A 20680-nucleotide genomic window follows, 5' to 3' on the forward strand; every position below is an offset into this window, starting at 1 on the left:
TTCGAGATGGGGAAAGTGAATTTGCCTTCCCCTTTTGATTTACAATACCATGTGCATTTTATGGATGACTAAGGGCTTATTCGAGGGTAATTTTGACTATTCATAGTCTATGCTTTATATGCTGATTAGATTTGAATTCTCTGGCAAAATTTGGCTCTTTAAAATGTGTGCCAGACACTAGGCTGAGCAGTAGCAGCTACTAAGAAGACCTATCTCAGTCACTGCATTACAGAATAGTTGGGTAGAAAGATGCAAAAGCAGACACTTAGGGCCACAGTCCAGGTGAGCCATTGAAAGAAGGGAGTGGGTGCAAAGAGGAAGGGAAATTGCTGGTTAGAGAGAGCAGAGGTGGCCCAGGGCCCTGGTGTTGGAGAGAGATCAGGGTGTCATCATTAGAACAGGTAGCTGAGAGTGAAATAGGAGTGGATGAGAGCTCAGAGCAGGAGACTATTGAGGAAGGAGGGAGACTGAAGGGCACAGCTGGGTAGCATAGTCTCCCTTGGAGTCAGGAAAAGTCATAAAATAGAGGAATTTTCAGAGCAGTGAGAGGAGAGCTAAGGCAAGGGGATGAGGACTGAGATGAGGCAAGTGATATTCACGTAAGGAAGTCAATGGTGACCTCTGAGCGAATAGTTTCAATAAGTGGTAGAAGCAGAAAAAGCGGTCCAAGAGTGAATGGTAAGAATCTGGAAGCAAAAGGAATACATGCCGCTGCTATTAAAGCTCCAGTGAAACCAACCTACATATATCCCCTAGTTCCCTAGGAAATTCCTCTGGAGAATGATTGGGATCCCTGGATGCCATGACCTCTGTCCCGGTATGACCTGTTACTGTCCACTGAAGACACATCGCCATCACAATACACTGATCCCGAAAAAGGCTTTGGTCTACATAAACCTTATATTCAAGCTTGAGTGTAATCCAGCTGAGCCACAGATCTCGGCTGTGGTTGCTGCATTTTGCACTAAACATATCCATATTATTTTCTTCCATAAGTAGAATCCACATTCCCACATGACTGCAAATGTGAACTTGCTAATAGCTTCCCTGGAGTTTACTTCTTGCAATTACCTCATCAGAATTTAGACAAGGCACCATATAACAATTTATTCCAGGATAAATTCCAGAGAGCTCTGGGTGTTTTTTTTTTTTTTTTAGTTAATGGCTCCTTGTCCTACTTAGATTGTTCTTTTCAAGAGATTTAAATAATAAGAAAAAAAAACTCTCTTTTTTTATGTACCCATATAGTTACCATTTCTGGTGTTCTCTTCATTCCTTTTGTAGATCAAGACTTCCATATGGTGTTGTTATTCTCCTTCCTTAAGACTTTAGCATCTCTTGTAGTACAGGTTTGTGGTTAAATTCAATTAGCTTTTGTAAGTCTGAGAAAATCTTTTTTTTTCACTTTCATTTTAAAAAGAAATTTTTGCTGGGTAAAGAATTCTAGGTTGACAGTTGTTTTCCTTTAAAGTTGTTGCTTCATTGTCTTCTGGCACCTATTTCTAAGTCCAGTATTGTGCCTGTCTTTGTTCCTCTGTATATAATGTGTGTGTATGTGTTTTTTCTGGCTGCTTTCGAGATTTTTCTCTTTGTCAGTGGTTTTAAAACAACTTGCTTATGACGTGCTTTGACATAGGTTTCTTCATGTTTCTTCTGCTTGCGGTTCACTGAGCTTCTTGGGTTTGTGGCTTTATCTGTGTATGTGTGTATGCTCAGTCACTCACTCATGTCCTACTTTTAGCGACCCCACCAGGCCCCTCGTCCATGGGATTTTCTAGGCAAGGATCCTGGAGTGGGTTGCCATGTCCTTCTCCAGGGGATCTTCCTGACCCAGGGATTGACTCCACATCTCCTGCATTGGCAGCTGGACTCTTCACCACTGTACCACTTGGGAAACCCACGTGCATTTACAGTTTTCAACAAATTTGGGAAATTTCCAGCCATTATTGCTTCAAATATAACTTTTATCTCCTACTGCTGGAAGTTGTCCTGCAGTTCACTGATGTTCTTTTTTTTTTTTTTCTCTTTGTGTTTCATTTTGAATGGCTTCTATGACTATGCCTTCAAGCTCACTAATCTTTTTCTTTTTTCTACATTAATCCACTGTTAATCTCATCATATATATATATTAACCCCAGATATATTTTTTACCTTTAGATATTTGGTCTTTTTTTTTGCATCTTCCATAACTCTACTTAACATGCTCTGAAAGTGTTTCTTGAACATAAAAATATACAGTTGTTATAACTATTTTAATGTGCTGTCTACTAATTCTATAATCTGTGTCATTTCTGGACTGGTTTCTATTGATTTTTCTCATTACGGGTCACATTTTCCTTTTTCTTTGCATTCCTAGTAACTTTTATTGGATACTAGACACTGAATTTTGCCTTGTTGAATGTTGAATATTTTTGTATTCTTATAAGTATTCTTGAGTTTGTTCTGGGATGCAGTTATATTACTTAGGAAGTTTTTGATCTCTTTGGCTCTTGCTTTTAAGTTCTCTTAGATGAGAACAGAGCATCATTTAGTTTAGGGCTAATAATTCCCCACAACTGAGGTAAAACCCTTCTGAGTACCTACCCAATGCCCCCAGGAATTAGAAGGTTTTTCCAGTCTGGCTGGTGAGACTAGGAACTGGCCCTGGTCCTGTGAGAGCCTGGGAAAGATTATTAACTCTAATCCTTTTGGGTGGTTCTTTCCCCAGCCTCAGGGTACTTTCCTAATGTCTATGAGCTCATCAGCACTTAGCTGAAGATTTGAAAGGAGACCTCTGTAGATCTCTGAAGCTCTCTGTGCAGCTGTTTCCTCTCTGATGCTCTGTCCTGTAAACTCTAGCTGCCTTGGTCTCCTGACCTCCTCAGCACAGGGTCTGAAGTTGATCTCTCCAGGCAGCTGGGGCAATCAAGGGGCTCACTGTGTTGGTTGTGTTTCTCGGGGATCGCCATCCTTTGTTGCTTGATGTCCAAGGTCTTGAAAACTGTTGTTTCATGTATTTTGTCTCATCTTTCAGTTGTTTCAGGTGAGAGGGAAAATCCACTCCCCAAACTGGATCCAATCCCAAGATGTTACTCTGCCTTGGTGGGAGGCAGAAGTTTTTATTGTTTAAGTTTGCAAAACTTTTTGAGGGCCTCTGGAGCCCGTGGCTGTGCTAAGCCAAGCTGCTTATCCTCAGGTCAGGAAAAGGGGTGCTTCTTGAAGAGGCTGAAAGGGATTCCAACAGAACCACAAGGAAACTGAGGCATTCTAGGAGAGACAGGGGACTCTGCTTTTCTGTCAAGTCCTTGGCTCTTTTTATTGCACTGAACTCACTATTTTTCATTCCTTTGGCTGTGAAGGTTTTGTTCTCTTCTATTTTGAAACAATATCTCTCAACTTAGTTGAAATCCTGAAGCTTTTTTTTTTTAAGCTTGGTTCCTACTTAGACCCTGTTTGTGTATTTGGGTCACCAAAGGCTTCTATACCTGAGGCAAATTAAAATTTCTCAGTGGTATTTACAGCAACCAGCACCTGCTCCCAGAGAAAACCATTGTGTTTTACCTTGAAGATGAATTACAGACATGCTTTTAAAAGATAAATCCTGCATTTCAAGGGTGAAAAAATACCACTTAACAAAACATTCCAGCTGGTTAAATTTAGAAGAAGAAAAAACCTGACCCAAGAATATTCTCTGGCTTTGAGCCCAGGGTATTTTTCCTTTTGGAGTGACTTTGGTACAGTTTCATTCATGTGGAGCTGTTGCCTCCCGGCATTTTATTCTGGGATGGAAGGTCAACAGCAATTGTCTTGTTGCTGAATCCAATGGACACTTCTCAGTTACTAACCTCCTTGACCTCTCAACAGTGTTTGAGATTGTTGACTATTATCTTTTCTTAATACACTGCCTGGCTTACCTTTTCCCTGTCTAGCCTTTCTTCCTCTGCCTGTCTTTTCAGTTGATATTCTTCTCAGTTCTTTTCTGAACCCTCTTCTCACAATTAACATTCTCTTTGGGCTCTTTTATCCATACCATGGCTTCATTGGGAATTCCTAAATCTATATTTTCAGCCTAAGTTATTTTCTCCTGAATTTATATCCAGTGTATTCAACCGTTCACTTGGCATCTTTGCTTGGACAGCAAGTCGGTAACTTGACCTTAGCAGGCTCAGAGTTGCTCTCATGTTCTCCATCTCTGTAAATTGTACTTCTGAACCAAGCTAATTTCTCAGGTCAGAATTTCTCTTCTCTTACCTTTCAATCAACCACCAAGTCCTGTTGATTCTGCCTTTTTCCATCCATCACTTTATGACAAATAGAAGGGGAAAAAGTGAAAGCAGGGACAGATTTTATTTTTTTAGGCTCCAAAATTACTGTGGACAGTGACTGCAGCCTTGAAATTAAAAGACACTTGCTCCTTGGAAGGAAAGCTATGACAAACCTAGACAGCATATTAAAAAAGCAGAGATATCACTTTGCTGACAAAGGTCCATATAGTCAAAGCTATGGTTTTTCCAGTAGTCATGTATGGATGTGAGAGTTGGCCCATAAAGAAGGCTGAGCACCAAAGAATTGATGCTTTTGGACTGTGGTGTTGGAGAAGACTCTTGAGAGTCCCTTGGACTGCAAGGAGATCAAACCAGTCAATCCTAAAGGAAATCAATCCTGAATATTCATTGGAAGGACTGATGCTGAAGCTGAAACTCCAATACTTTGGCCATCTGATGGGAAGAACTGACTCATTGGAAAAGACCCTGATGCTGGGAAAGACTGAAGGCAGGAGGAGAAGGGGATGATAGAGGATGAGATGGTTGGATGGCAGTACCAACTCGGTGGACATGAGTTTGAGCAAACTCTGAGAGTTGGTGATGGACAGGGAAGCCTGGTATGCTATAGTCCATGATGTCGCAAAGAGTCAGACACAACTGAGCAACTGAACTGAACTGAACTGAAAGAAAATCAGTCCTGAATGTTCATTGGAAGGACTGATGCTGAAGTTCCAATACTTCAGCCCACATGAAGTGAAGAGCTGACATTGGAAAAGACCCTGATGCTGGGAAAGACTGAAAGCAAAAGAAGAGGGTAGCAGAGGATGAGATGGTTAGATAGCATAACTGATTCAATGGACATAAATTTGAGCAAACTCCAGGAGACAGTGGAGGACAGAAGTCTGGCATGCTGCACTCTGTGGGGTCACAAAGAGTAGGACGTGACTTAGCGACTGAACAACAACAATAAGCCCTACTGTTACTGCACTAGTTTTTTTTTTTTAAAGCTGGGTCACTGGAAAAGACTTTGCCTAATAACACTTCTGATTCCAACCCTCATGCCACCCCTCCATCTTCCCAATCCACTTTTGACACTCTAGCCAGAATGATTTTTCTAAAGCACAAAACCTGTTGGGACCTTACTTAAAATCTTTCAATGACTGTCCTACATTTAGGAGCCTGAGCTCCTTTTAATAATACCTGAAGCCCTGTAAGATGTTTATCTTCTTGTGTATTACTTCCTTCATCACATGCCAAGTTCCCTGCTATATATCCATTGCTCTGTTCCTCAAATTCGTGAGCTTCTCTCACTTTCTGGTCCTTGAGTGTTTTGCTCTCTTTACCTGTAACCCTTCCTTCATCTCCTTAGCTTGGCTAAATCGTCCTTTGGGTCTCACTTTCTTTGAGAAGTCTTCTCTGACTTGCTTTCTCATCCTGGTTTGTCCAGCTGCCCAGGCTACGTGAGATATTAATCCGTGTTTCTGCACGTTACCCTGTTTCCTCTGTTGTAACACTCATCCAGTCTTCCATCAGATTTTAAACTCCATCTTGTTCACTTCTGTATGCTCAGTGATCAGCATAAGGCTTGACACAACACAGGTGCTTATTAGCTTAGCAAACATTTGTTGAATTGATTCTTAATGTGCCAGAAGCCATGGGGGTCTTAGACCTACTAGTTTGCAGCCTCATCACTCTGAGCAGGAAGATTACTGTGAATGATGACATTCTATAATGGTTCTTTGGCTGGACTCTTATTCTTCCACTGTTTATTTACTACCCTAGCAACCTGATTCATTTAACAACTCTGAAACTTAGTTGTCTCATCTATAAATACAAAGGCTTGAACTTCCTGAAGGCAAATGGTGGGATGATCTTTTTTCTTTTTTTGGTTACTAGTATTTATATATTTGGAGAAGGCAATGGCACCCCACTCCAGTGCTCTTGCCTAGAAAATCCCATGGATGGAGGAGCCTGGTGGGCTGCAGTCCATGGGGTCGCTACAAGTCGGACTCGACTGAGCAATTTCACTTTCACTTTTCACTTTCATGCATTGGAGAAGGAAATGGCAACCCACTCCAGTGTTCTTGCCTGGAGAATCCCAGGGACGGGGAGCCTGGTGGGCTGCCATCTATGGGGTCACACAGAGTCGGACACAACTGAAGTGACTTAGCAGCAGCAGCATTTATATATTAGTCAATTATACTTTCTCTCCTGTGCAATGATTATTCATATTCTTTGATACATTTTTTTCTTACTGATTTGTGAGACTACTTCGTACCTATATACATATTTGCCATATATTTTGTAAATATCTTAAATTCATTAAAAATTATTTATTTATTTGCTGTGTTGGGTCTTTGTTGTGGCACACAGGATCTTCGTTGCTGCACATGGGCTTATTCTCTGGTGGCCCCGTGGCATCTGGAATCTTAGTTCCCAGACCAGGGATCGAACCCGAGTTCCCTGCATTGGAATGTGGGTTCTTAACCACTGGACTACCAGGGAAGTCCTAAACTCAGGTTTTAATTTTAAAATTTGAACTTTTTATGGCCATAGAAAAACTTTTTTTTTTTTAAGTCTTTTTCAATCATTAAAAGCTTTAAAATCCATTCTTAGCTTACCTGCTATGCAAAAGCAGGTTGGCTGGCCAGATCTGGCCCGTAGGCATAGTTTGCCAACCCCTGCACTAATATGTCAGAGAAGGTAATGGCACCCCACTCCAGTACTCTTGCCTGGAGAATCCCATGGACGGAAGAGCCTGGTGGGCTGCAGTCCATGGAGTTGCTAGGAGTCGGACACGACTGAGTGACTTCACTTTCACTTTTCACTTTCCTACATTGGAGAATGAAATGGCAACCCACTCCAGTGTTCTTGCCTGGAGAATCCCAGGGACGGGGAGCCTGGTGGGCTGCCGTCTATGGGGTCACACAGAGTCGGACACGACTGAAGTGACTTAGCAGCAGCAGCACTAATATGTTCATTACATTTGAGCCATCTTTGTGTTCCTAGAATAAATACCATTTGAATGAATCATGAATTTACTGCTGGATTTGATTTGCTATTATTTTATTTAGGATTTCTATGTCTATATTTATAAGTCAGATTGGCCTAGCAGAGATTTAAAACTAGTTATAGGACATAGATGTATTTCATTTGACTTACATAATATTTTGAAAAGATTTGAATTGTCAATATTAAAAAGTTGGGAAATACATTAAAAATTAGAGATTTCTGATTTTTAAAAAAGGAATGTGGCAAAACTGGGAGGATGTGGGCCTAGCTTTGTCACATTTTTAATAGATCTTCTTTTTCTATGTTTTCTATTTTATTAATTTCTACTCTTGTTTTTGTCTTTGGCCTTTGGTCTGTAGTTTGCTGCTGCTAACCTTATCTGGTTTTTGTCTTTGCTTAGCCTCATATCTAGGGCTGACAAATCTTCCAGCATTTCTTATAGTTCTGAAAAAGTTTTAAACTACAGAGGCATTATCTGTTTCTTGAAGGTCTAACAGAATTGGTCTCTAAAGCTGTCTGTCGTTTAGTCACGTCCGACTCTTTTGTGCCCCCGTGACTGTAGCCTGCTGGGCTTCTCTGTCCATGGAATTTCCCGGGCAAGGATACTAGAGTGGGTTGCCATTTCCATCTAAGTCTTCTATAATTTTGTCAGGTAGATTTTTTATTCCCTTTTGTATTTTATCTATGGTTAGTGATATATTAAAAATGTCAAACTCTTGTATCAATTTTAACAATTAATACTTTCTAGAAAAGCATCAGCCCCGCCCCCCCCAGATTTTCACATTTACAAATAAGGTTGCAATGGTTTTCTCTCATAATTTAAAGAATTACTTTTGTATCTTGGCTATCTCTCTCTTTCCTAAACTTGCTTCTTTATAGCTTTCTTTGTTTTGCCAGAATTCTGTTCTTTGAAAAGAACCAGGCCATGGTTTTATTGTTGAAGTCTATTTTCTAAAGATGAGTTTCAACTTTAAGCTTATTATTTTCTTTTAGAATTTCATCTGCATTAGCTGTTCCACTTTTAACTTTTTAAAATGTCTTTAAAGAAAATTGTTCTTATTTTCTAAATCAAATCATGTTTTCCCTGAACTTTTACTCTATTCTATTGATCTGTCTTCTTTCTATATTGTTTTAAGACTATTTAACATCTGGTAGTCTTTGTCCCCTTTATTATTATTTTTCAAAATTGCTTTGAATATCAGGTCAGATGATATCTTAAAGGCACTAGGTTTCTTTGATAGCTAATGTCAAAATGCACCCAAATAAATCTCTCTAGTCCCTTCCATCCAAACACTAGAAGTCCTTACTCTTCTAGAAACAGAGTCGGTCTTAAGAAAATATCTATAATCAATCTTTGCATGTGGATGTGGTGTATATGTATAGGACATTTAAGTGGGTTTTGTGTGTGTGTGTGTGTGTGTAGCATGTGGCTGTGCACCTATGTATGTCCAGAGATGTGTTTATATATATGTGTGAGGTGTGTATGTGGTGTGTTGATTCGTGTGTGGGGTGTGTGTATCTATATGGTACATTTGTATATCTGGTGTATTTGTGAATGTACATCAGAAGTGTTGTGGTAGGTGTGTGTGCAGGTGTGTGTGTGCAGTGTTTACACTGTGTGTGTAGTTTGTCTACGTATGTGTGGAGTGTGTGTAAGTTTAAGAGGGATACTGAGACCCATGGCCAGGGGGAGCTAGAGTGTTCAGGGCATGTCCCAAAGCCAGGCCTGGTTCTCACACTCCCTTGCCTTTTGGGAGAAAGCAGGGCCATAAACAGCGACCCTTTCTGGATGTCCCCTGTCGCCGGCAGTGTGGGTTAAAGGGCCAGTGTCTCTTGCAGTGCCGCTGCCCAGGCTCCGCTCACTTCTGTCCTCCCCCTTCCTGAGAAAAGAGCAACTTCCCCTTTAAGAGAAGGAAGCTTCATTGCTCTACTAAAGAAAGGGATCTAACGTTTGGTGGTGAGGGTGGTGGAGGTGGTGCCACCACAGGAGTTAGATTAGTATCGGAGTGGCACTGGGGTCTCCCAGCTGAACAGGTTAGCTGCTGACGAGGCAGAAGGAGTCATGAGGGAACCTGCGAGGCAGCGGGACCTTGACCCCAGTGGGGGTGAAGGGCCCTGTGTGGGCCTCAGTCTTTTCTCCCCCAGGCCACATACGGATAATGTAAGTCTGCCCAGCCCTCCTGCTGGCTGTACCGTAGTACCTCTAAGATATCACCTGGTCTGATATCCAAAACAATCTGGAGAAATAATAATAGAGGGGCTAGGACTTACTGGGCTTTCCAGGTGGTGCTAGTGGTAAAGAACCCACCTGCCAATGCAGGAGACATGAGATGTGGGTTGATCCAGGGTCGGGAAGATCCCCTGGAGGAGGGCATGGCAACCCACTCTAGTATTCTTGCCTGGAGAATCCCCACGGATAGAAGAGCCTGGTGGGCTACAGTCCGTAGGGTCTTGTAGAGTTGGACACAACTGAAGCGACTTAGCACGCATGCATGCATGCAGGACTTAACAAATGTTAAATAGTCCTAAAATAATGTAGAAAGAAGACAAACCGGTCAATGGACCAGAATAGAATGTGCATCTGCCGGTTGCTCACAGCTTCCTGAGTTCAAGGTGGTCTTCCCTAGTGCAAGTGATCCCTGGCAGAGCTTTGAAGGGGCCACTGTCACCTGGGCTCGTCACTTTTCCCTTCATGGACTTCCCTTTCCCCAGGCTCTGGAATACCATACTTTCTAATTGCTACTGGGGTGAACCCCTCTCTCGGGGGCATCCTCAGGCATGTCATGCTCCCATCTTGCTTCCACAGGTCTTCAGCACTTTCAGCCTCAGTGTCCTGTCTGCATTCTATGGCTTGAGCCTAAACTTGCCTATTTTCCCTGGCTGCATGGAGTGGCAGAGCCAGGATACCTCCCTGGCCAGAAAGGATGCCTGGACTCAGACTTCCCCAGCCAGGAGAAGGATCAGGTCCACTCAAGTCCAGGGTGCAGGTAAGTCTGTCTACTATTGGGCTGGGGCCAGGGAAGCAGGCTTGTCCCTGCTATGGGCAGTGCTCAACAAGTGGGTGTGGAGAAAGAGGAGAAAGGGCTTTACCATGTGCCAGGATTCAAACGATCTGCTGGCCGTTACGTGAGTCATTTGCAGTTGACCACTAGTTTGTAGATTTCTGGGCTCTTCTCCAGTTTCTCCTCCCCGCTGGTGGCCAGTTGGCCCTGTGGCCTCTAGTTTCCTTGCCTGCCTCAAGAAGGCAGGTCTGTGACCTTCACTTGCCATTGGCCATGGGGCAGGCATGGAGGCCAAGGAAGAACAGAAGGAGGGTGGTCCTTGGGGCAGACAGGCCTGGGCTCAACTTTCAGCTCTGCCAGCCCTGGACAAGTCACCTGTTCTCTCTGTGTGAGATTCAGATTTATCCCTGGTGAATTGGAGCTAAAACTTCCTAGAGTTACTGGTAAAGATTAACCGAGAAGATGGCTGTAAATTGCACAGCTCAGCCACTGGCACTAGGTCCTCAATACAAAAAGCTTTATTCTCCACTTTCTCTCTTGGATCCCCTCATCTTGTCTTGAGTGGCTCAATGAGTCACAAATATCCATTTGGCAACTTCCAACACTCCCCATTTTTAGATTTACATAAGACCAGCAGCTTTCTCTCCCTCAGCAGCAACAGTCAGAGGGTTGCAGAGCAGATGTCTTGGTGTGAAACTGCTCCCAGAGGCATCCCATGAATGTTTGCTGACAAAAGAGCACAGGGGCTGTCCCTCCTTCCAGCTCTGCTTCCTCCCACCACTCAGGAGATTGGAAGGGCTTCCCTGGTGGCTCAGACAGTGAAGTGTCTGCCTACAATGCAGGAGACCCGGGTTCGATCCCTGGGTCAGGAAGATCCCCTGGAGAAGGAAATGGCAACCCACTCCAGTATTCTTGCCTGGAAAATCCCATGGACGGAGGAGCTTGGTTGGCTACTTACTGTCCATGGGGTCGCAAAGAGTTGGACACGACTGAGCGACTTCACTTCACTATCACTATCCCTCCACGTGGGCTTCGCAGTGGTAAAGAATCCGCCTGCCAATGCAGGAGGCGGGGGTTCGATCCCTAAGTCAGGAAGATTCCCTAGAGTAGAAAATGGCAACTCACTCCAGTATTCTGGCCTGGAAAAATCTCATAGACAGAGGAGCCTGGCAGGCTAGTTCTTGGTGTCCCGAAGAGTCGGATACTGCTGAGCACATCCACACCCCTCCACGCACTATAGTGTGCTTTTCTTCCTCTCAGGTGCTAGGGGCCTGTCCCCCTGTCCCCTGGCACCAGGCTGCAGATGGTGGGCCATGAGGCTGGCTGGAGGAAGCTGCTCTGGTCTGGACCTGTGTGCCAGGCTGCTCCCACCCAACAGAAGGCTCAAGAAAGAGATGGAGGGGCCGAGGTCAGGGAAGGGGCCTGCAGCCTGGCTGCTGCTGGTGGCGGTGGTGGTGGGGGTCAGGGGTCCAAGCATGCAGAACATTTTCCCAACTCCCACTGCATTGGGCCAGGAGGTGCTCCTCTGTCCTTGCTTAGGGAGGGTGATTACTGGTCTGAACTTCAAAGCATGTTGAATCTGGCTAATTGCTGGCCTGAGGGTGCCAGGCGTGGGCAAGTCAGGAGTCCCAGGCCCGGCATAGAGCTGGTACTTGCAGCCCAGCCCGGGGCCTAGAGCCCCGATCCCCGGTAGGGTCGCCCGTCCACGGCTCCACCGGGAGGATCGCGGTCCCTGGCCTGTCCCGGCCGCCGTGCTGCTGTTGCAGAGGGCCCGCGGTCGCCTCCTTCCCCCCTGCCCGCGGCGGCTCGGTCAGGTGGAAATCTCCCCATTCAAACCCGCGCGGGCCAATCAGAACCCGGCGCGCCGCCGGTTCAAACATGCGCTGCAGCCGGCCTCCCGCCTGGCGGCGGAGACACTGGCGCGGGGGCGGGTGAACCTGCTGCCTCGGTTACTGGGAGCAACACAGACGCCTCGAGTTACAGGCGCCCTCGCCCTGGCCCGGCCGGAGCGGAGCCGCGGCCATGGAGCGCTCCCTGCACCGCGTCTCCCTCGGGAGCCGGCGCGCCCAGCCGGGCTTGTCCTTCTATCTCACCACCTTTGGTAAGTGCGCCGCCCGGGGTGGCTTCGCTCTGCCTGCATGCCCAGAGAGGGCAGCTCCCTCGGGGGTAGGTGAGGCCGGGAGCACCTGACTCCCGTGGTCATCCAGGAGGGGCTCAGGGCACAGGCTCAGGCCGAGCAAGCCTCTGGACCCCACCTGCTGCTTGGCCATTGGTGTCAAGGGTAGTTGCTGCTGGCTCTCTTGGCTGGAATAATCATGCCCAGTTAATACTTGAGAGATTCGGTCTGCCACTGCTGAGTTTCCTATTAGCAAGCTGCTCAGGGTTAAATCAAGGTCTTGTTACTACATCTTGAGATCTGGATCCTCTTTCCTTTGGCTCAAGGACAAGACAGGTGCCAGGTCAGCCCAGGGGGCCTTGGCTTCCTGTGGGCTCACCTTGGGCGTGGCAGTGTGGTGGCTCCCGTGGACACCTGACCCTCAGCAGGGGTGGAAGGATTCTCTCCTCCAGGAGTTACCTGGCTCTCTGAAGGTTCACAGGGCTGCCCTGGGGACTGGAGGTAGAAAGAAGTGGGCAGTAGGCACCTGCTTCCAAACCCCTAGACAGCACAGCTGAGTTCCCCCAGTAACAGTGGGGCAGCAACCTTCCCAATGGTCTGGGCAAAGCCGGCCTCCCGAGTCCCCAGAATGAGGATAATTAGCCCTGGCCTAGGATGCGGCCCTTCGCAGCCCATGTCTCCTCACTGGTTCTGCAACTCTGTGGGGAGGGAGTTATATCTCCTTCCTGAAGACTTGAGATATAGAGACGAAGGTCTCCCAATGAGCCAGTTGGTGCCTAAGCGCAAGCCTTTTGAGACGCCATGTCTAGAACATTAAAAAAAAAAAAAAAACACTTCAAAACAGATTTTTTTAACACCAAAAACATTTTGTATTGGGTTATAGCTGATTAACAATGTTGTGGGAGTTTCGAGTGAACAGTGAGGGGATTCAGCCATACATGTACATGTACAAAACAACTTTTATACAATTTTCTTTATGAAGGATGAAGTAGTTATTGCAACGTAAGTGGACTTTGCCCACATTTCAAAGACAGAGCACCGAAGGAGTTACACCCTCCCTGGGGTTCTGGCTCTCCTATTCAGAGGCTTACCTCTATCAGTACACTTGGGTGTTCACAACCTTCCTCTTCTCTGGGGGCAGGAGTGACGGAAAAGCAGTGGCTCGGCCCCTAGAAATGACCTGTGATCTGGCATCTTGGAATTCACGGGTCCAGTTGGTAGAGGGTAACAATAAGAGGAATTAACTTGCCACCGTTTGTTGCATGTTTATCTTTCGCCATGCCACATGCCAAGTGATTTCCCTGTGTCATCTCATTTAAGCCTCCCAACTGTTAGAGGCAATTCTCGTGAACCCCATGGGGATGTGGGGCTGTACCAGACAGGGAGGCTTCTGGGATGATCTGAGTTGGTAGGGCTGGGGTGGCCAGGAAAGAGTGGCAGAGCGGTGTGGTGGCAGAGGCCTTGGTACCTTAGCTGTGTCCTGATTAAAAAGTAAAAAATATGTTTCACGGTAAGATGTATTAATTGTTGAACACAGTGAGAAGAAGAAAGTGAAAATCCCCTGTAATCTGACTCCCCAGAGAAAGCCATTGTTAACATGGTTTATATCCTTCCAGACTTATTTCTGTGTGTGTGTGCCTGCCTGACTTTAACAAAATTGAGATCCTATTGTATGTACAGCTTTGTAACTCATTTCATTTCCTCACTAGTGTGGTGGGACTATTTCCTTGTATCAGCCTGTATTCCTCCGTTGAAGTAATCTCCTTGCCAGATCTGGGAAACTGGGGAGAGTCCAGCCCAGCAGGGAGTGGACGCCCTGCCCAGCCACACCTCCGGGCTGGGTTGGGTGGGTATCAGGGAAGGTTGATGTGTGAACCTGCGACTGTGCCCTGAGTGTGCAGCAGGCGGGCAGGAGCCTGGTGGGGTGGGGAGCCTCTTGCTCCGTGTGTGTAGCCTCCTCTCAACTCTCTCCGAGGACAGACACTGGAAGAGTTTCCTCTGGTTTCCTGCATTAACTCCGTTTCCTTAACAAAATCAGCCCTCTTGCAGGCTGCTGGTTTTCTTTGTGCACTGATGACCTTTGCTTGTCTGCTTGTGAATGAGGAGTCTTATCAGAGGTTATCAAACGTGGCCAATAATTAAAAGCACCTGGAGAGCCTATTAAATATACAGATTCCTGGGGACTTCCCTGGTGGTCCAGTGGCTAAGATTTCATGCTCCCATTGTGCCAGCCCCAGGTGCGATCGCTGGTCAGGGAACTAGATCTCACGTACTGCAATGAAAAAAACAAACAAAAATATCTCACAGGCTGCAACAAAGATCCTGAATGCTGCAATTAATACCTGGTGCAGCCAAATAAATAAATAAATAGTGAAAAACAAAAGCAAAAAAACCTACAGATTCCTAGAATCTTCTCCTGAAGATCCTGGTTTAACAGGTTTGGTGTAGAGTCAAGAAGTCATAGAAGTAGTATTTTGATAATCAGCCGAGTTTGGAAGCTATAGATTCAGAGTCAGTTTTGATAGCCACCGTGGACTCCCTTAAAATGAAGGTCTTTGCTAAGCTTTCCTCAATTTCCTGGCTTTTCCCCAGCATGGCAGGTAGCTCCTGGCCTTCAGCTGTGGGCTTTGCCAGGGTGGAACCAGATGAAGCTACTGCCTAGCTGGTAGTTTTCCTGAGCACAAACAGTTAAAGGGAGGTAAATTTCCAGAATTCCTTTCAGGGAGAATGCTGTATGGAATATGTTGTGGTTTATGCATTTGTGTGTGTGTGTTTGTGTGCATGAGTACAAACCTTTGTCTCCCACTAAGGGCACCTTCAAGTAATGTTAATTGGCCATACTTTACGTTGCCTGTGGGAGATGGCCTGGCTTCAGGGGAGAGGAGTAAGTAAGCTAGAGTTTGAACCTAACAACTCCAGAGGGATTTTTGCCTATGAGAAATGGTATAATTTGAAGAAGCCATTACTGGTGCACATAAGTTTTTTTTCCTTCAGGATTATATATTTTAATTTTATTAGTATATTTGCTGGCTTTAAAAAAATAGCTTTATTGAGATATAATTCACATATGTACAATTCATTCATTTAAAGTATACAATTAAGTGGTTTTCAGCATATTCACAGAGTTGTGTAACCATCACCACAGTCAATTTCAGACCATTTTTATCACTTCAGAAAGAAACACTATACCTGTTAGTTTGAAAGTGAAAGTTACTCAGTTGTGACCAACTCTTTGTGATCCCATGGACTGTAGTCTGCCAGGCTCCTCTGTCCATGGAATTCTCCAGGCCAGAATACTGGAGTGGGTAGCCGTTCCCTTCTCCGGGGGATCTTCCCAACCCAGGGATGGAACCCAGGTCTCCCGCATTGTAGGTGGATTCTTTACTGTCTGAGCCACCAAGGAAGCCCTAATTTATTACTCCCCAGTTTCCAGTCCCCTCTGTCCCTCAACTCTAAGCAATCACTAATTTACTTTCTGTCTCTATAGATTTGCTTATTTGGGATATTTCATGTAAATGGAATCATGTAACGTGTGGTCTTTTGTGACTGGCTTCTTTCACTTAGCATACTGTTTTCAAGGTTCATCCATGTTGTAGCATGTATCAACACTTCACTGATTTTTTATGGCTGGTAATATTCCATTGTATGGATATACCACATTTTGTTTATGCACTCACTAATGGAGATTGCTTCTGTCTTTTGTCTATTATGAATACTGCTCTGCTACAAACATTCATACACAATTTTTTGTGTGGACAAATATTTTCAATTCTCTTGCGTATATACCTTGGGATAGAATTACTAGAAGGGACGAGAAGGCCTTCTTCAGTGAATAATGTTTAATAATAGAAGAAAACACCAAAAGGGGAAAGATTAGAGATCTCTTCAGGAAAATTGGAAACATCAAGGGAGCTTTCTGCCCCAAAATGGTCACAATAAAGGATAAAGGATAAAAAAGGCACCTAGTAGGTTCTGAAGAGATTAAGAAGAGATGGAAAGAATACATGGAAGAACTGTATAAAAAAAGATCTTAATGAACCAGATTACTACAATGGTGTGGTTAGTCACCTAGAGCCAGACATTCTAGAGTGTGAAGTCAAGTGGACCTTAAGAAGCAGCTGTTAATAAAGCTAGTAAAGATAGTGCTAAGTCGTGTGAGACTCTTGCAATCCCATGGACTGTAGCTTGCCAGGTTCCTCTGTCCTTGGGTTTCTCCAGGCAAGAATACTTGAGTGGGTTGCCATTTCCTTCTCCAGGGGAACTTCCCATAAATCTAGTGGTTGCGGTGAAATTCCAGCAGAACTATTTATGTCCCTAAAGGGCATAAATAAAGGTTTTGCATTCATTATGTCAGCAAATCTGGAAGAAGACCCAGCAGTGGCCACAGTACTGGAAAAGGTCAATCCAATTCCCAAGAAGGGTGGTACCAAAGAATGTTCTAACCAGCAGACAATTGTACTCATCTCCCGTGCTAAGGTCATGCTTAAAATCTTGCATGCTAGGCTTCAACTGTATGCAAACCAAGAGCTGTAGATGTCCAAGCTGAACTAGAGATCAAATTGCCAACATTCACTGGATTATGGGAAAAGCAAAGGAATTTCAGAAAAATATCTATCTCTGTTTCATCAACTACACTAAAGCCTTTGACCTTGTAGATCGTGACAAGCTGTGGAAAGCTCTTAGAGAGATGGGAATACCAGACCATCTTACCTGAGAAAACTGTATGCAGGTCAAGAAGCAGCAGTTGTCTGAAACCTTGTATAGAACAACTGATTGGTTCAAGATTGAGAAAGGAATATGACTAGAATGTCTGCCGTCACCCTGTTTATTTAACCGATATGCTGAGCTCATCATGAGAAATGCTGGGCTGGATGAGTTACAAGCTGGAATCAAGATAGGTGGGAGAAACATCAACAACCTCAGATATGTGGATGATACCACTCTAATGGCAGAAAGCGAAGAGGAACTAAAGAACCTCTTGATGAGGGTGAAGGAGGAGAGTGAAAGAGCTGCCTTAAGGCTAAATATTAAAAAAAACTAGGATCATGGCATCTAGCTCCATTACTTCATGGCAAAAAAAAGGGGAAAAGGTGATAACAATGACAGATTTCTTCTTCTTGGGCTCCAAAAGCACTGTGGATGATGACTGCAGCCATGAAATCAGAAGACGATTGCTTCTTGGCAGGAAAGCGATGACAAACCTAGACAGTGTGTTGAGAATCAGAGACATTACTCTGCCGACAAAGGCCCATATAGTCAAGGCTATGCTCTTCCCAGTGGTCACATATGGTTGTGAGAGCTGGACCATAAAGAAGGCAGAATGCCAAAGAATTGATGCCTTCGAACTGTGGTGCTGGAGAAGACTCCTGAGAGTCCCTTGGACAGCAAGGTGATCAAACAAGTCAATCAATCTTAAGGGAGATCAACTCTGAATATTCACTGGAAGGGCTGAAGCTTTAGCTTTAGCTCCAGTATTTTGGTCACCTAATGTGAACAGATGACTCATTGGAAAAGTCCTTGATGCTGGAAAAGATCGAGGGGAGGAGAAGAGGGTGTCAAAGGATGAGATGGCTGGACAGCATCACCAATGCAATGAACATGAATTTGGGCAAACTCTGGGAGATGGTGAGGGACAGGGAGGCATGGTGTGCTGCAGTCCATGGGGTTGCAAAGAGTTGGACATGACTGGTTGACTGAACAACAACAACAGCAAGAATTGCTAGGTCAAATGACAACTCTGTGTTTAACTGTTTGAGAAGCTATCAAACTCTCTTCCAGAGTGGTTGTACCATTTTACATTTCCATTGGCAAAGCTGAGGTTTTTGATTTCTCCACAATCTCACCAACACTTGTTATTGTCTGACTTTTTGGTTCTAGCCATCCTAGTAGATATGAAGTGGTATCTCATTAAGGTTTTGACTTGCATTTCTCTGATGACCAGTGCCATTGAGCATCTTTCATATGCTTATGGGCTAATTATATATTTGCAAAAGTTTATTCAGATTATTTGCCCATTTAATTTAAAATTAACTTAAATAGCCAATTTCAGGACTGAAAGTGAAAGTCACTCAGTTGTGTCCAACTCTTTGTGACCCCATGGACTATACAGTCCTTGGAATTCTCCAGGCCAGAATACTGGAGTGTGTAGCCTTTCCCTTTTCCACGGGATCTTCCCAACACAGGGATCAAACCCAGGTCTCCCTCATTGCAGGCAAATTCTTTACCAGCTGAGCCACAAGGAAAGCCCATGAATACTGGAGTGGGTAACCTATCCCTTCTCCAGTGGATCTTCCGGACCCAAGAATCCAACTGGGGTCTCCTGCATTGTAGGCGGATTCTTTACCAACTGAGCTATGAGGGAAGCCCTGATTCTAGGACTATTTGTTTTTTATTAAGTTGCAAGGGCTCAGTGGTAAAGAGTCTGCCTGCCAAACAGGAGATGTGGGTTCAATCTCTGGGTCAAAAAGATCCCCTAGAGAAGGAAATGGCAACTCACTCCAGTATTCTTGCCTAGAAAATCCCAGGGACAGAGGAGCCTGGCAGATTACAGTCTGTGGGGTCACAAAGAGTCAGACATGACTTGAATGATTTAAACTACTACCACCAAGAGTTCTTTGTACATGCTAGATACTAGTCCCTTATCATAAATTATTTACAAATTTTTTTTTTCAATCTGTGGGTTTTTTGACCCACTTTCTTGCTAGTTTTCTTTGAAGCACAAATGTTTTTCATTTAATGAAGTCCAGTTAATCCATTTTACATTTTGTTGCTTGTACTTTTGGTGTCAAATCTCAGCATCTACTGTCATATCCAAGATCACAGAGATTTAACTCTGTTATCTTCTAAAAGTCTTATAGTTTTGACTCTTAGATTTTGGTCTCTGAGTTTGAGCTTAAAAAGTATTTTTTAAAGAAGATTTTGAGTTAATTTTTGTATATGGTGTGAGGAAAGGATCCAACTTAATTCGTGTGTATATGGTTTCCAGTTGTCTTGGGATCATTTGCTGAAAATGCCATTATATTGTCATTGGATGATCTTGGCACCTATGTTGAAAATTAATTGACCATACATACATGAGTTTCTTTTCAGACTTTTAATTCTTTTCTATTGATCTGTCTGTCTATTCATTGGAAGGATGCTGGGAAAGATTGAAGGCAAAAGGAGAAAGGAGCAACAGAGGATGATATGGTTAGATAGCATCACTGACTCAATGGACATGAATTTGAGCAAACTCCAGGAGACAGTGAAGGACAGAGGAGCCTGGTGTGCTGTAGTCCATGGGGTTGCACGGTCCAACAAGATTTAGTGAGTGAACAACAAAATTCTTGTGCCAGTATCACACTATCTTGACTACTGTTGCTTTGTAGTAAGTTTTGAAATTGGCAAGTGTGAATCTTTCAACTTTTTTCTTCTTTTTCAAGATTATTTGACTATCTTGGATTTCCTGAGTTTCTACGTGAATTTTAGGCACAATATTTTATATAGAAAATATAAACCCAAGTTCATAAAAAGGTTTGATAAATATCTAAAGAGTATCTTCTTGAAAGGATACCAACTTATTAGCTGGCCTGAGGCAACAGATAATTAACCTACCTGGGATTCGGTCCAGGAGCTGAATGTGGTGAGTGGTCATGGAAGAGAACAGGTTGCCTTTCCTCCAGGGTGTCTGAGCCAGGAGCTGATAGGCAGTCTGGACGTGTTTTGAGGGCTGCAGGGAACTGTGAACATTGGGTGACACAAGACACAGCCCACCTCTCTTTAGGACTATTATCCCCAAATGAACCTGCAGGATAAAAGCTGCGGGTAGTGGCTTTGCGTGTCAGCTCTAGAGGAAGTGACCGGAATCTTTGGTTCGCCAGAGGGACAAAGTGAGAAAGATGTGGTTCTGAAGGCAGAGTAGACTAAGGAATGTCATTAATCTACTGGGCATCTGCTTTGTTTTTCTGTTTGTTGTGCTAGTACCATGTTAGCCGGGACTTGTCCCTCTGCTTTCTCGGCCTCATATTAGAAGCTACAGAGATAAAAAGTCCATTTCCATAGTGAGAATGAAGCTTGGGAACAGATGCCAGGAGGATGATGTGTTGGGCAGTGAGAAGTCAGGCCCTGAACTGGAGGCCCGCAACATGGCCCTGCCAGCTGCCCCTGGCTCACCCTGCTGCCCTGAGCCCGCAGTAGTCCCTGGGCTTGGCTGGGAAACCCGTTAACCATGTCTCAGGAGCTTGTCATTTGCTGGTCAGGGTTCTCAGCCTTTATTGGCCTTCCTGTCAGCTGGAGACCATTTGCTTGGGAGCCTTCAGAAACTCAGA

The 20680-nt window shown here is 44.5% G+C and overlaps 1 protein-coding gene across 6 annotated transcripts in view; it reads left to right on the plus strand.

Annotated features, from left to right (window-relative positions):
- Nucleotides 1-20680, plus strand: part of RGS3 (regulator of G protein signaling 3) — a 155168-nt gene that overhangs the window by 5488 nt on the left and 129000 nt on the right. For 3 of the 6 annotated variants that reach the window (XM_059889111.1, XM_059889115.1, XM_059889113.1), the window contains exon 2: nucleotides 10063-10243. In XM_059889111.1, the coding sequence (XP_059745094.1) occupies nucleotides 10141-10243 (103 nt within the window). In that variant the 5' untranslated portion in view covers nucleotides 10063-10140. Of the gene's footprint in view, nucleotides 1-10062; nucleotides 10244-12151; nucleotides 12360-20680 lie in introns of those variants that run through there. The other 3 variants (XM_005210526.5, XM_059889112.1, XM_059889114.1) reach the window with 3 other exon arrangements.

Source organism: Bos taurus, chromosome 8 (assembly GCF_002263795.3).
Source record: "Bos taurus isolate L1 Dominette 01449 registration number 42190680 breed Hereford chromosome 8, ARS-UCD2.0, whole genome shotgun sequence".
Classification (NCBI taxonomy): Eukaryota; Metazoa; Chordata; class Mammalia; order Artiodactyla; family Bovidae; genus Bos; species Bos taurus.